Genomic DNA, 17201 nt, shown 5'->3' on the forward strand with positions numbered 1-17201 from the left:
AACATCCTGGGGGTTACCATTGACTAGAACTTAACTGGACCAGCCATATAAATACTGTGTCTAAAAGAGTAGGTCAGAGGCTGGGAATTCTGCAGCAAGTACCTCACCTCCTGACTCCCCAAAGCCTGTCCACCATGTACAAGGCATAAGTCAGGAGTGTGATGGAACACTCTCCACTTGCCTGGATGGGTGCAGCTCCAACAACACTCAAGAAGCTCGACACCATCCTTAACAAAGCAGCTGCTTGATGAGCATCCTATCCGCCACCTTAAGCATTCACTCCCACCACCGCTGGTGCACAATGGCAGCAGTGTGTACCATCTACAAGATGCACTGCAGTAACTCACCAAGGCTCCTTCAACAATACCTTGCAAACCCGTGACCTTTACCATCTAGAAGGACAAGGGCAGCAGATGCATAGGGTACCACCACCTGCAAGTTCCCCTCTAAGCCACACACCATCCTGACTTGGAACTATATCGCTGTTCCTTCACTGTCGCTGGGTCAAAATCCTGGAACTCCCTTCCTAACAGCACTGTGGATGTACCTACCCCACATGGACTGCGGTGGTTCAAGAAGGCAGCTCACCACCACCTTCTCAAGGGCAATTAGGGATGGGCAATAAATGCTAGCCTAGCCAGACACTCAGATCCTGTGAATGAGTAAAAAATAAATCTGGGTCTGGGGCCTCATTTGTTGACTGATGGCTCAACAGCTTAGTAGCACAGGCCGGGATTTTATTCTGGTGACGGGGGTCTCGATGTCGGGGAAAAGCGATGCTGAGATCCTCCCGTTGCCTCTTCACCGGAAGACCCACTGAATCTAGTGCCAATCTGGCACTTAAGTGGACAGCAGCGAGCCTTCCATAGGATTATGACCCCGTTGCCAAAAGTCGCACCTTTGGAGAACTGCCGGCCAATCAGAGGCAAGCAACTGCAGCGCCACAGCAGAGGCGGTGGCTGCTGCTGGAGGAGCACCTACCAGAGGCCGAGGAGCATTGCTGGACCCAGGCCACAGGTAGGTCAGGGCGGGGGGATTCAAGGGGGAGGGGGATTTACGTGAGGTGATAGCAAGGGCAGTGGGGGGCGGCTTTCAGCAGGTCCGCTCCTTCCCGATGCTGGGTCCCTCGTTCTGACCCTAAATGACTTTTAATGAGGGACCCCCCACCTCCCGGAGCTTGGAGGTAGCCTGCACAGTATTCCGTGTCCATGCTTTCCAAGCGGCGACAAGTCCGCCTACCGCATGGCTAATTGCAGCTCCAGTGGGAAGAGGCTCTTATTGGGGATAAATTACCCAGTTAAGTGCCTCAATTGGCGGCGGGGCCATGATCTCAATGAATGGCACAACAGGCTTGAGGGGCTAAATGAACTACTCTTGTTCCTACATTCTTATGCTTGGCAATGGTTGAATCTTGGCTGTTGCCACTGGTGCTTTTCATCAGACAAAGCGATAAATGGAGCAGCTCATGGTGGAGGAGCTACCGTCATGGATAAGGTATGATTGGTTTCTTCAAGCAGTACTCCCTCTGCTGACTGAAACAGCCACAGCAGACTGTGATATACAGACTTATGCCCTGACCAACGGAGATCAGAACACAGGTTAAAGGGTTACAAAAATTGAGATCTTAGTGGGAGAAATTGGTGTAATGTAGAAGAATTTTGCTGACCTTATTGATTTTGATTTGTTCAGATATTGATGAATGTGAGGAGAATCCTGATATTTGCGAGGGCGGACAGTGTACCAACATCCCTGGCGAATATCGCTGCCTCTGCTACGATGGCTTCATGGCATCCATGGATATGAGGACCTGTCTGGGTGAGAGCTAAAGTCCGTCACTTTTGTTAGTGCTTTACATGATAAGCAGGAGCCACATATAAATCAAGAAGAATGCCATCCGCATTTGAAGATAACAGGAGAAAATTTCAGACTTTTTCATGTACTCATTTTAATGATGATGTCACTACCTCCAGTTATGGCCCAGTTCCCTGTTAACAGGGATCCGAGCAGGTCACATGATGTGGGTCACTTGGCATGGGTTGACAACACTGAGGGTGCATTGCTTACTGAAGATGGGTACTTGACTGGAGCAAAGTTTATTTTTACACAAGGCCACGAGGCCATCACCAGACCGATGGGATTTTAGTGTCTCCTTCCTGCACATGGAGGGAGGGACAGACACGAGTCACATGGGAGGAGGATGAGATGGCAGTTCATGGGAGGAGAGACGGACCCGGTGGTGAGTGGGGGTAGGGACGGAACCAGTGGTGAGTGGGGGCAAAACATAGCCAGTGGTGAGTGGAGATAAGGACGAAGTCAGTGGTGGGTGGGGGTAGAGACGGAGACATTGGTGAGTGGGGGAAGGGGGAGAGCCAGTGGTGAGTTGGGGGGAGAGATGAACCCAATGACTTTTGCCATGCAGTTATCGCAAAATAGGTTAAAACAGCCAGTGCACAACTCTTGTCTGTAACCAATTGAAATTGCACAGCACAATATTTGAACTGAAGATGCTAAAATCTCAATACTAATACAGCAGAGTGCGTATTCAGCCTGTGATTTCTATTAACTTCTGTCCTGTTCCAGTTTCATTATTTAATATGGAAAAAAACCTTCATTTTGAACTTTCCTTCCAGATGTTAATGAGTGTGACCTGAACCCGAACATTTGTCTCCATGGCGACTGCGAGAACACCAAAGGCTCTTTCATCTGCCATTGCCAGCTGGGATACTTTGTGAAGAAAGGAACGACAGGGTGCACAGGTGGGAATCTTAACTCTTCACAATGGTCTCCTGCAGACTTTCCATTGAAGTTAAAACTCAACCTTTGTACTGAAATCAAAATCAAAAGCTCTTTCTTCAGAGTTCAATGCAAACATTGCAAATATTTCCAAGTCAGTTTAAGTGGCCAAGTGTTATTCTGTTTAAACTGCCAACACCCTGTCCTACATCTTCTCACTCCCTTCCTGGAGCAGATGGTGGTGCAGCGGTAATGTCACTAAACTAGTCATCCAGAGGCCCAGGCTAATGGTCTGGGGACATGGGTTCAAAACCCATCATCGCAGCTAGTGGAATTTAAATTCAGTTAATTAATAAAAGTCTGGAATTGAAAACTAGTCTCAGTAATGGTGCCATGAAACTATCATCAATTGTCGTAAAAACCCTTCGGGTTCACTAATGCTCTTTAGGGCAGGAAATCTGCTATCCTTACCTGATCTGACCTACATGTGACTCCAGACCCGCAGCATCTTAACTGCCCTCTGAAATGGCCTAGCAAGCCACTCAGCTGTCAAGGGCAATTAGGGATGGCAACAAATGCTGGCCTTGCCAGTGATGCCCACATCCCATGGAAGAATAAAAAATCCTCACCATATTGAAATTAAGGCTCATCCTAGCATCTCCTCTTTCTCAGGATATGAAACCCCAGAACTCTGTGGGTCTGATTTTAACTCACTCAAAATCCATTCACTTGTACAGAGTTAAAATTGTGCTCCTTGTCTCCCTCAGTCTTCCTTTCTCTCTCAAATCTGAATTGTCCCATCAGATGCTGCCAGGCTGACACAGCAGCCACTACCTCTGTCCACCCCCGCCCCCACCCCACCCCATGTGCACACCTGAGCCTCAAAAGGGGGCCTCCAGTGTGATATATTTCCACTTTCCACACCAGGCCATCTTGGTGCCTCTCTGTGTGAGATTGTTGACTTAGGGCCTAATTAGAGGTAGTTTTGTACACTAGACTCATGCCCACTAACAGTTGGGTTCAGACCAGAGGGGACAGTTCCTTCTTTTCTGTGCCTGGGGAACAGTCTGACTGTCAAATTCATGTGTTGTCGTGGGATTTCCAGAGCTTTCTCAAATAATCGGAAATGGGCCTGAACTTGATGAACTTGAAGTAGATGCAAACCCGGCGTGGGCCAGTTGTTCCTGACCTCTTACTTAACTTTCCTTATCTCTGTCCATGTTTCCTACATACAACAGTGACTCCACTTCAAAAGTACTTCATTGGCTGTATAGCACTTTGGGAAATCTGAGGTCATGAAAGTCACTGTATAAATGCAAGGTTTTCTTTCTACCTGCTGTTTTGGGTATCCAAAATAGAAAGGACATTGAAGCCATCAAGAGTGTAGCTTTATGACAATGATGCCAGGGTTGGCCATCTGTAGTTATGAGGAGATACCTGAGATATTGGGACTATTACCACTGGAGCATACAAAGCTACGATTGTGTTTTTGATGGGTTGAATAGGAAAATACTATTTTATCTACTGGGAAGGTCAGTAACAAGCAGTCATTAATTTTAATTTGTCAAAAAATGGGTGGTTAGAAAATGTCTATGGAGAACATTTTCAGAGCATGAGATGCTTTGCCACAGGATTAGTTGAGGCAGAGACCATTGCATCTTTTAAGGGGTAAATGGATAGATATTTGAAGCAAAGAAAAATCCAGGGTTAGAGGGAGAGAGCAGAGCCACTGTTTTAGATTGTGCTAACACAGAGTCACATAGACACAGTGGTTCAAATGGCCTCTTTCTGTCTTGTAAAATTCTGTGAGTTTAAACTTCTAATGCGCCTTGTGCCCACTCTTCCCAGTCTTCCAGCCCCCATTCCATTGGCAGCCACATTTGTGCCAAGCTGCAGCATACTGATTGACTGCCATGACATTAGCACTCCTAAAGAATGAGATCAGCACTTTATATAAAAAAGTGATGAAGCAGAATTTTACCCCAAAATTTTTTTTAAATCTGTATCAGAGCTTCTAACAACACTAATGCTTTCCGGAATTCTGTAATTGAAGCAAATTAATCTCCACAAAAAATAGTTCCTTAAGCTTCATTTTCTGAGGTAAATTTGCTGTTTTGTGTGTTTGTGTAAGCTGGAATGTTCCGGGGCCTGTGAGCACCATTGAAACTTTGTTACTTAAAGCATCTTCTGCTTTTTCAGATATCGATGAGTGTGAAATTGGAGCTCACAACTGTGACATGCACGCCTCTTGTGTGAATGTGCCAGGGAGCTTCAAGTGCAAGTGTCGTGACGGATGGATCGGAGATGGACTTGAGTGCATCGGTGAGTATATCAGTGATTAGGGTTTTGTTCAGTTGAATTGGGGAAACCAACTTCATTTCCAACAAGAAGGAGAAAATGAATCAGATGGACTCTGTCTAAGTACATTCTTTAAACAAGGTTTCCCAAGTCAAGATGGTGCGTGACTTGGAGGGGAACTTTAAGGTGGTGGTGTTCCCATGCACCTGCTGCCCTTGTTCTTTAGGTGGTAGAGGGAGTGGGCTTGGAAGATGCTGTCAAAGAAGCTTTGGCAAGTTGCTGCAGTGCATCTTGTAGATGGTACACACTGCAGCCCTGGTAAGCCAGTGTTGGAGGGAGTGAATGTTTAAGTTGTGGATGGGACGCTGCTCTGAGACTCCCTAAATTCAGCTCGTTGTAACAGTTGAAGTTACAACAGCTTAATCATGATTACAATCTGTTACCCAAGTTAACTGTGCATGAAATAACAGTGACCTTATATCTATTGTTTAAAGGGCCGATGTTTTATGGGTTTGAGTTTCATGAACCTGTTTTTGATTTGCTTACATAGGGTGAACACATAAGTCATATCATCACATTATATTTATGTGAATCCCTTATGATAATAACAATGGATGGCTCTTTTCCCACCTAACCACCCCGCCCCCACCCCACACCCCCGAACTCCCTGGAGATTTGTTGGTGCTCATTCATGTAGATGCTGGCTGCTGGCTTATTAACAACTCAATGCCCCCACCTGCCAACTTCCCCAGTGTTGTGGTGTGGCACTGGGCCATGAAGGTCCCAGGTGCCATCCCCAGTCTGTGCCAAGCTACTCAATCTCAGCCTGTGACAGCGGTTGGGAAGAAACAAGCGGCTTCAGTGCCCTTGAGCTGCAAAGAGGGAGGATCAGCCAGCGTGACAATAAATGTTCACAGCTAGATATAAATATTAAAAATAAAACCTGGAGATTGGAATATTGCAGTAACTATTATTGTAGGCATGTTAACATTTTTGGTTCCTATTCCTCTGTGTGTCAATGAAACTGAGGCACTCAGTTAAGATTCAGGTGCCAGCTGTGAAGTGCTGAGGAACAAGAAGGTTCCAGCGCTTACCATTAGGTGGTTGTTGTGAGATCTCTCCTGGAATGAGGGATTTGTGTGCACTTGGGGTTTGACTTCCGATGGCCTTTGATCTTCCCATTGCAGATCTGGATGAGTGTGCCACTGAGGAGCACCAGTGCAATCCCAGTGCCAACTGCATGAACACGCCAGGCTCGTATCGCTGTACCTGTAAGGACGGCTTCAGTGGGGATGGCTTCAGCTGCTCAGGTAAGGGGACCCTCCAAGAAGGTAAAAGAGGCAGACTGAACTCTTGCCTGCCTGGGATGTTGGGCTGTGTTTTGAAAGTGTGGGACAGTCTGGTAATGAATCCAATGATCGGTTGTTAGAATTATGTAGAGTTTATGTGACTTTATGTCTACTTTTCCTGCTCTTCTCTCTGGTACTGTTGTTATGACCAGGTGAGAAAGAGGTCTAGGGTTCCCTTTCAGCCTTCACCTGTCTTACCGTGAAAGGGTTTTATTTTTAAACACACTGGTTTTAGCTCCCCCTTGGTGAATTCTTGTTCACTGCTTTCCAAGGTAAGGCAAAGAAACCAGCACAAACAGACTTTCTTATGTTTAAAGAAGAAAAGTTGAAATTTCTTAAACTTAAACTCTAATTTGGTTGACGCCTACAGATACACGACGTGCCCATGCTAGCGTGCATATGCGATACACACATGCAAATAGAGACAGAAAAGAGCAGAAGAAAAATAAAATGGAAAAGTTTGAGGCAATATCTGAAGAGTTTTTGTTATGTTCTTTGAGCTTACTGTAAAGTCCTTGGTTGTAGGTAGATTTTACTTTTCGTTGGGGCCCAGTATTATTCTTAAACCTTGTTCGCTGTAGGAGACTTTTCTCTCTTGGAGCTCATGTGGCTTCAGTGGATTCAGAGGCTTGTGAGAAAGAGATAGGAGCAGACAGGAGAGATCTTCTCAGTCCAGGAGCAAACAGACACACTCTGAGTTCAAGCTGTTTGTACAATTCAGAAAAACCCAGGTTGCCAAGCAGGTTAGTCATGTGACTAACTGGTCTGACCACATCTTGAATTGTATCACCTTAGCAGTCTCTGGAATGGTCCTTTGTCCTTCCAAAAACTGTCTGTTAATATGCAAATGTATTTTCCAGCCATGGCTGATCTGTTTAACAAGTCCTTTCTTCACTCCAGTAACAGTTTAAAATCAATGTTCATGACAAAATTAATGTGCCTCATTCTTGGAAGGTGGGGGCCTAGCATGGCACTGTCTTCAGGGCCTTGTGATCCTTTAACTTCCAACATTTCAGACTTTTCCCATCTCTGGGCAGGCTCAGACCTTACATCAGAGATATGGGCCTGTGATTCAGGTGTGTTCAGCTGCTTTGTTTCTCACACCCAGCCTATGATTACTGTCAGTCACTCCAACCACTTACTTTCTTCGCAGACACAATTACCAACCAGGTTTATTCAAGTAGGGTCATCTACAGAAGCGAACAATTGTTGGTCAATCCAAATAACAAAGGGTTAAACAGACAAACACATTGTTCGTTCCTTTGTTAGTGTCATCTTCTTCCCAGAAGGTTGACTGCCATGGATCTTCACCTCTTGTCTGTCCTGTTCTGCCCTTACACATTCCGCATAGGTCAACTGCATCCAGTCCACTATATCCATCATCCATTTTGTCCTCTGCTTCCCTCTTATGTTTTCCGTCGATCTTTCCTTCCAACAATTGTCTCTCTCTACCTTCTGCTCTAATGATGTGTCCAAAATAATGCATCTTTTTCTCTTTGATGTTATGCACTAATTTCCTCTTTTCTCCAGCCATTTCCAGGACTTCGTCATAGTCTTTCTGTCTGTTTAGGAAAAGCAGAGCATGCTCCTATATGTCCACAGCTTATCAATTGTCTATTTTAGTCGTTTGGTAATACAGAACTTGAGAATTGCTGAAAATAGAGACATGTTGTCGAAGCTTTTCGTCTTGCACTCATCAGGACAATACGCAAGAATAACCAATGGAAGGGAAAACAACAACTTATACTGCATGAGAAGATAGTGCTGATTGGTTGGCAAGTGAACTCTGGTAGAGGCATTGCCATGGAGAATGCACCAGTTTACAGTGACTGACAGTTAACTACCAAGCTTTATTTAAAATTTAAACCAGGCAGCTTGACTCTGGTCAAGGCATTGCCCTGAGGAATGAACCAGTGAATGGCTGTCACTTATTTTGTTCAGCTGAAACAGGCACAATGTGTGTACATGTTCTTTCTGTCTGCAAAGAACAGGGCCCTGTGTATTGATATCTGTAGCTTCCAGTACGTGCAAATGCACCACACTGTGAGCCCTACTGACAATCTTAAATTGGTTGTCAGTGTAATTCTTAGCACACTGCGGATTATTTAGCAAATATTGTCCAATCATGGCATCACATTTAATGTTGGACACTCTGGTTTGAGTTTTGCAAGCACAGGCTGGTTGGGTACGGCCTATACCTTGCCCATTGCGAACAGCAGAAGAGACATGTTGTTTAAGATTTAAGATTGTCACCAATCAGAGTTCACTTGCCAATGAATCAGCACTCTCTTCTCATGCAGTATAAGTTGTTGTTTTCCCTCACATTGGTTATTCTTGCGTATTGTCCTGATGAGTGCAAGACGAAAAGCCTTGACAACATGTCTCTATTCACAGCAATTCTCAATTGTCTGTTTGTTGCATATCAATTGAGTTTCTTTGACTGGCTTTCTTTGCAGATGTGCAGACAATGTATTGGAAAGGAGTAGCTATCCATTCGATAACAGTTTGCAATTATGTAGGTGGTTTTCCCATGGATCAAAGTCTTGCCATAAATAACTGGTATATCAAAAGTTTCTGTTCCTACAAAGTCTTGCCTTTCAAAAGTTAGTCTGAGAAATGAAGTCACTGTACTCGAATAACGAGCAGTGTATACCAAAACAGGTACACAAAGACATACCAATAGCCACCTGTGGTGTTAGGGCTGTCCTGCTTAGATTGCTTCTAACATGGGAATGTGCTCAGTGCTCATTTCCCACACCCATACATCTGCTAATCAATGCTATTGACCTGACTGAAGGCTATACCACCCTAAAAGAATCTGTTTTTAAGCCTGGTGCAAAGAGCAAACCCATAAACTGCAGGCAGAAATCAACCACTATTGTCCCAATGGTTTTTCTGTCACCTCTGTCCAATTAGAATTGAAACAAGTCACATCTTTGAAAGAATTTCACAGGTAGCTGACCCTGTGTTTTCATTGGAGCTGTGGATCCCGGTCCACAGTATCTACAAAGCAGATTCTACTGGGACTCCCTCCATATAAATGCGGAGAATCTCCCAGCACTGGGAACCCCTGCAATATCAATGAGTAAACTGATCAGCATTACTTCCAGGTCATAAAATAACTTGCAGAGTATCACCCCTCATGCTGGGGTTAGAATCGAAAATTAATAACAAAGTTATAGCAGGGAGGGTGAGGGAGTATTTTCTGTAACTTACAGGGTGTTATCCTGTGTACATCTGGGGGTTTCTCTGAACACACTGTCACTTCCTATTAGCCAGGTAACCTGGTATCAGGAGGAAGTGTCAGAGGAAGGCCCATGGAGTATGGATTGTATTAATGATGTTTACGCAGTGCTACTGACCGGCTGACCTGTCCTTCCGTGCAGATGTTGATGAGTGCGCAGAAAATGTGAACCTGTGTGAGAACGGGCAGTGTCTGAATGCTCCTGGGGGATACCGTTGTGAATGCGAAATGGGATTCACACCAACAGAAGATAGCAAAGCGTGCCAAGGTAAGGTGGGAAGAAAGGCTTCTGAACAAAGCCACTAGACAGTCAAATTTCTCACAACATTGATAACATTCAATAGTTCAGATGGCGAGATTCAGACTCACTACATCCTGGCAGCAGCTAGGGCTGGCTTTGGCCTTCTCGTTGTTTGTTCAGTGATTGTACGGATCTGATTATTGAACTTGACTGACAGACAGTCAAACGAAAAGATACCACTTGAAATAGAAACTGAGGATGCTGATCACCTATTGCAGTAGTTTCTGTTTATCTAGCTAATTGTTTTTATCTGCGGATATCTAACAGTGTTGGTTCAAATGACATAAACTGTAATCAGTCCAAGATTTTGTTGGCAACAACTTCCTTATCACATCTGTTGATAAATAACAGAGTGTGTACAGGGGTCCCATGTCTGTAAGACCCCCGCTGCATTATCTCTGATGTGACTCAGTGCATAAACCCACAATTGATGTGTCACATCTTGCCTCTTATGGCTCCATTAATATCCTTATGTGTTTTCTTCAGATATCGATGAGTGCACCTTCCAGAACATTTGTGTTTTCGGCACTTGCCAGAACCTACCTGGAATGTTCCGCTGTGTTTGTGATGATGGCTACGAGCTGGACAGAAGTGGAGGCAATTGCACAGGTGAGCCCAAACTGACCTAATGGATCAGAACTGCATTCAGTCTCATTAATACATTGGCCTTTAATGGGTCAGTGGCACATTTAGTCTCATTTAATATATCGGCCTTCAACTAATAAAAACTGAAGCCATGGTTTGGCTTTGTGATATGTGAGTGTTTGAGGGTCATGTTGTGAATTATAAATAATTAGAATGAAGTAATGAACTCTTTATCTTTGTAAAATATTTGTAAATTTTATATTAGATTACAGGGACTATCCCACACATCTTGACCTTCAATAATTCACGACTTTGATCTGTCTCATGAGCTTTCTTGTAAAAGATCTGGCCTCGCAGGCTCTCCACAGATCTAATATGTCACCATGAAGTGCTGTCCCAGAATTTTGCAATGAAAACATCAGGAAACAGTGAGTTATAGCAAATAAATAGTTCAGTCAGACAAATGATTCAAACACACAGTTAATTCAGCTATCTTGTAATGTAGGATTTCCCTACAACAGAGAGGATCAAAATCAGACTCACTGTAACACAGGAACTGTAACCAAAGGATCGAGTTACAACCAGATGATTTACGGTGTAACCTGAATTTTGTGACAACATTACAGCCTTGTAACTCAACCCCAACCATTTGGCGTTCTGTATGATTATGTCAGCCATGACTCAGTGTAGCACTCGTTCTTCTGAGTCAGTAGGTTGTTGGTTCAAGTTCCACTCTAGAGACTTAAAACACAAAATCTAGGCTGACATTCCAAAGCAGTACTGAGGGAATGCTGCACGATTGGATATCCTGTCTTTCGGATGAGACGTTAAACTAAGGCCCTGTTTTCCCTCCCAGGTGGACATAATAGATCCCATCACTGTATTTTTGAAGAAGAGCAGGGGAGTTCTCCCTGGTGTCCTGTCCAATACTTATCCCTCAACCAACATGACAGCAAACAGATAATCTGGTCATTTATCACGTTTCCATTTGTAAGGACCTTGTCTGCACTTTCCTACCTTACAACAGTGGCAATACTTCAAAAGTATTTCATTGGCTTTAAAGAACTTTGGGGTGTTCTGAGGTCATGAAACGTTCTGTATAAATGCAAGTCTTTCTTTTACTGTAGATCTGTTAAAAATCCTGCTTTCGTCAAGACAGTGCATTTGAACGCCAACACTGTAGCAACAAATGGGATAGGCAGCACTAGTCTTTTGCGATCATGTTACACAATCTGAACCCTTTTTGTTGACAATCAAAGCAAAAGGCCTAGTGAAAGGGCACCCGAGGGACAGACAGTCCTGGAGCATGTTCACATGTACCTGGTGGTCAGGTTGGGGTGACATAGTGGAGCCTGGAGCCTGACACGTCTGTCCACTCACTCGTTCAGCTGCAGTTGGCTCCCAGGAACAGGGAGTGAAGATTTGTAAAAACATTGCAAGGTTAACCAGATCTAAATGCATTCAATATCTGACAGGTATATTAGGCATATAAAAGAGAAAAAGAGGCATAAATTTACAAACCACATGGCACAGATGCAGCAGCCAAGTGGCCTCCTGCTGTGCTGTATCCTACTATAATACGATGATGCATTGATTATATAGTAAATAATTATACAGGGAAGCATGCATTACTGAGAAGGGAAGGAATGTATTTCAGAACTTGATTGATGATGGATTAATGATTGATAGTAAATCAGTTGTTTGATGGGTTGATGATTCGTTGTTTAATGATTGACTGTGTTCACCACAGATATCAATGAATGTGCTGACCCTGTGAACTGTATCAATGGCCTGTGTGTGAACACCCCTGGGAGCTACCTGTGTAACTGCCCAACAGATTTTGAGCTGAACCCCACTGGGGTCGGCTGTGTGGGTAAGTCTCCCTTCAGCATTTGGATGATTTGTTGACAGTAAGATTTAAAGTTTCCATGGAAACGGAAGCACTGAATTATAGATTATGGCAGGTAACTGCTGAACGCATAACTCACAGTCATCAGGACACAGGTGTCCCTCAGAGACAGATTATCAGCTTCAATGGATCTCGTGCCTTCTTAGCCATTTAAATTCCCTTCTTGGTATATTATGATGCTATAAAAAGGGGGGATTCTACAACCTAGTGACCCCTAAGCTAAATCACCCAGGGCTATGATTTTCCTAGTTACGCTCACTGTGAATCCCAATCTGTCTGATCTGGCATTAAACACTGGCAATGTTACAGGATTTCCATTTCTCCGGGGATTGGAGGAGATTAAATCCAATCATTCATCTCTATGATAGAGTGGTACCTGGGGCAACTAACAACCCCCCACTCCCCAGGCAATTCCTTCCTCAGCCTGTGTACTATCTTCCCTACCATGAAGTCGACCCCACCCATTTAATCTCCCTCCACAGCCCATATGCGCCCCCCCACCCCACCCCGCTTTCAGGTACTGTACCCCTTCTGCCACTTAGTCGTCTCAGGGAAAGTTCTAAACACTCCCTACAAGTAAATGTCCAGAATATTCACCCCCTCCTTAAATTTCCCATGTTCATTCCTGGCCTCTTCCTAGGAACATAGGAAGATAGAAACAGGAGTAGGCCATTTAGCCCCTCGAGCCTGTCCCGCCATTCAATAAGATCATGGCTGATCCGCGGCCTAACTCCATATACCTGCCTTTGGCCCATATCCCTTAATATCTTTGCTTAACAAAAATCTATCTCAGATTTAAAATCAAAAACTTTTCTAGCTTCAACTGCTGTTTGTGGGAGAGAGTTCCAAACCTCTACCACCCTTTGCATGAAGAAGTGCTTCCTAACATCTCTCCTGAATGGTCTGACCCTAATTTTTAGACTATGGTCCCTAGTTTTAGAATCTCCAACCAGTGGAAATAGTTTATCTTTATCTAGCCTGTTTTTTCCTGTTAATATCTTGAAGACGTCGATCAGATCACCCCTTAACCTTCTAAATTCTAGCAAAAACAGGCCTAATTTGTGTAATCTCTTCTCGTAACTTAACCCCTGTAGTCCAGGTATCATTCTTGTAAACCTACGTTGCACTCCCTCCAAGGCCAATATATCCTTCCTAAGGTGTGGTGCCCAGAACTGCTCACACTACTCCAAGTGGGATCTGACCAGGGTTTTGTACAGCTTCAGCATAACCTCTGTGTCTTTATACTCCAATCCTCTAGATATAAAGGCTAGCATTCCATTAGCCTTTTGGATTATTTTCTGCACTTGCTCGTGGCATTTTAAAGATAAATATATTCAGCACCTGAACCCCCAAGTCTCTTTGGACATCCACTGTACTTAACCTCGTCCCATTTAGAAAGAACCCTGCTCTATCCTTTTTTGGTCCAAAATGGATAATCTCACACTTGCCACATTGAAATCCATCTGCCACAGTTTTGCCCATTCACCTAGTCTGTCAATATCTCCTTGCAATTTTATGCTATCATCTAGACTGTCTACAATGCTGCCTAACTTTGTATCATCAGCAAATTTGGGTATGTGACTTACTATGGCATTATCCAAGTCGTTAATGAATAATATGAATAATTGAGGCCCCAACACAGATTCCTGTGGGACACCACTAGTCACATCCTGCCAATCAGAGTACTTACCCATTATCCCGACTCTCTGTCGCCTACCACTCAACCAACTTCCTAACCATGTCAATAATTTGCCCTCAACTCCATGGGCTTCTACCAGAGCTGTGCTCAGTAACACTCTGATACTCAGTGCCTGGAACATTTCTGCTGAAGCAACTTATCTTTGGGCTGTTTCTGTTCCACTCCTGTCAGTTTCCTCATCAACTAAACGGTAAAACTTACTCCCCAGTCTGGATATTAGGCCAATTATTCCCATTACTCTCTACTATAGGAGTCGATTTAATGTAAAGAAAAAAATCTCATGGTAGATTAAAGTGTTGTTGTCCCTCTGGGGACAGAGACCTGTCCTTGGCTCAATGTCTTACACATAAGGTTGATAATTGTATCAAACCAGGACTCAAATCTTCAGTTAATTTTTACACACATATACATCCACACAAGCTTACATCCATACACATATGTACACACACACACACAAACCAAGATCTAATATCTGAAGTGAAACAGCAAGTTACTTGTAATTCTTCAGTTTAGTATACTGTATTCACTTCTCATGATGTGGTTTTCTCGACACTGGGGAGACCAAACGCAGACTGGGTGACCGCTTTGCGGAACACCTCCGCTCAGTCCGCAAGCGTAACCCCAAGCTTCCAATCACCTATCATTTTAAATCTCCTCCTTGCTCCCACTCTGACCTTTCTGTCCTTGGCCTCCTGCCGTGTTCCGATGAAGCTCAATACAAGCTCAAGGAATAGCACCTCATCTTTTGACTGGGCACTTGACAACCTTTTGGACTCAACATTGAGTTGAACAATTTTAGATCATAATCTCTTACCCCATTTTTTTTTTGCTGGTTTGTTTTTTTTTCTTTCTTGTTTCTCTCTCATTTCCTTTTCTTTGCTTTTGGACAGCAGCTTTTCAGGATCATGCCATACACACCTTCTCCAGACACATCTTTTGTTTCTTTACTTATCCCATTACCACTCCCTTTGGCCATGCACCATGAAACCTTTTGACGTTTAATCTTACCTGCCCTCTGTCCAATCATTTTTGTAGTTCTTCCATCCTCCCTCTTTCACTTGCTCCAAACCTATTCCATTTCTAATTTTTCCCAGTTCTGATGAAAGGTCACTGACCTGAAATGTTAACTCTCTTTTTCACTCCACAGATGCTGCCAGCCCCACTAAGTATTTCCAGCATTTTCTGTTTGTATTTCTAATATCTGAAGGTTTACCTCATCCATTTCCCTAATGTACACATTGTATGGTTCACAATGCATTATAAAAACTATATTAGACAATCCTATGTTTTTCTGGGGCCTCTGTAAGACTCTGCATTCTGAGGTGTTCCTCTTTGATTCTCTGGTACCTTCCATGGATGTGGTCATGGTCGAAACTCACTGCTCATGTTTTGCTTTAATACAGATACCCGTGTTGGTAACTGCTTCCTAGAGACGTTGCCAAGGGGAGATGGCGGCATTTCGTGCAGTGCAGAGATTGGCGTTGGTGTCACTCGTGCCTCGTGCTGTTGCTCCCTGGGAAGGGCTTGGGGAAACCCCTGTGAATTCTGCCCTCCGGTCAACTCGAGTAAGTGCAACTAATGTATTTCTAGTATTCTGGCCTGAGTCTTTATTGTCCAATCAGATTGGGGGCGATCATGAAGACGGAAGGAGATTTAAATGGGAAATAAGAAAGGGGAAATCTGACACTTTGTGAAGCCTCCTTCTGCAGGGTGGTTCAGAGAGAAACACTATGGATTTTCTTGGGATTGCATTTCTGTGATGTGCCATAGAAGTTAAATATTTCTGCATCTTCCATGTATATTGCAGGATGCTAACATTTTACAGCACCAAGTCCAGCAATAACAAGCTGACACCTGTCTAGATTCTTTAATCCTGGCTGCATCTTGTGTTAGCGGTCACAGTAGGAAGTACCATAATTGGCCTCAGATTCCCTGGGATCTGGTTCCATGGGCATCTGGTGCTCTGAAGTGCTTCAACCAATCACCAGCACCAGGCTTGTGCCGGCAGCTTCTTAGCGATGACTCATCATTTTGAATCTCAGTCTCCTTCACTGAATACAGTCGGTCTAGCTCTGTACCATTTTAATTTTGCAGTGACTGAAATACCAACTCAGGTTTCTCGGAATGAAGGTAGTCATAGCTGTGCAAAGATCATTCAATCGATACAATAGCGAGAAATAAGAAAGGTCAACAACAGAGAAAACTTGGAGGATAGAAGTAAGAGAGAGATGGAAGGTCAGAGATGAGGTAAAGGTGAGAGAAGCAAATTGAAGCTGGGAGGTGTGAGAGTTTGAAATGAGGGGAAAAAATTTATCAGGTGATAAACTTTTTTGTTAACTGATCTACTTCTTCTTTGGCCTCCTTGTCTCGAGAGACAATGGGTAAGCGCCTGGAAGTGGTCAGTGGTTTGTGAAGCAATGCCTGGAGTGGCTATAAAGGCCAATTCTAGAGGGACAGACTCTTCCACAGGTGCTGCAGATAAAATTGGTTGTCGGGGCTGTTACACAGTTGGCTATCTCCTTGTGCTTCTGTCTTTTTTCCTGCCAACAGCTAAGTCTCTTCGACTCGCCACTCTTTAGCCCCGCCTTTATGGCTGTCCGCTCTGGCGATCACCGGCAACTGACTCCCACGACTTGTGATCAATGTTACAGGACTTCATGTTGCGTTTGCAGACGTCTTTAAAGTGGAGACATGGATGGCCGGTGGGTCTGATACCAGTGACAAGCTCACTGTACAATGTGTCCTTGGGGATCCTGCCATCTTCCATGCGGCACACATGGCCAAGCCATCTCAAGCGCCGCTGGCTCAGTAAGGTGTATATGCTGGGGATGTCGGCTGCCTCGAGGACTTCTGCGTTGGAGATACGGTCCTGCCACCTGATGCCAAGGATTCTCCGGAGGCAGCAAAGATGGAATGAATTGAGACGTCGTTCTTGGCTGACATATGTTGTCCAGGCCTCGCTGCCGTAGAGCAAGGTACTGAGGACACAGGCTTGAAACACTCGGACTTTTGTGTTCTGTGTCAGTGCGCCATTTTCCCACACTCTCTTGGCCAGTCTGGACATAGCAGTGGAAGCCTTTCCC

The 17201-nt window shown here is 44.2% G+C and overlaps 1 protein-coding gene across 1 annotated transcript in view; it reads left to right on the forward strand.

The window, feature by feature from the left end:
* fbn2b (fibrillin 2b) overlaps positions 1–17201 on the forward strand; it is a 245998-nt gene that overhangs the window by 161434 nt on the left and 67363 nt on the right. Inside the window, exons 30-37 of the mRNA XM_068016449.1 lie at positions 1690–1815; positions 2631–2756; positions 4933–5055; positions 6219–6341; positions 9767–9892; positions 10412–10534; positions 12261–12383; positions 15522–15683. Coding sequence (XP_067872550.1) covers positions 1690–1815; positions 2631–2756; positions 4933–5055; positions 6219–6341; positions 9767–9892; positions 10412–10534; positions 12261–12383; positions 15522–15683 — 1032 coding nt within the window. The remainder of the gene's footprint in view (positions 1–1689; positions 1816–2630; positions 2757–4932; positions 5056–6218; positions 6342–9766; positions 9893–10411; positions 10535–12260; positions 12384–15521; positions 15684–17201) is intronic.

This window comes from Heterodontus francisci, chromosome 36 (assembly GCF_036365525.1).
Source record: "Heterodontus francisci isolate sHetFra1 chromosome 36, sHetFra1.hap1, whole genome shotgun sequence".
Taxonomy (NCBI): Eukaryota; Metazoa; Chordata; class Chondrichthyes; order Heterodontiformes; family Heterodontidae; genus Heterodontus; species Heterodontus francisci.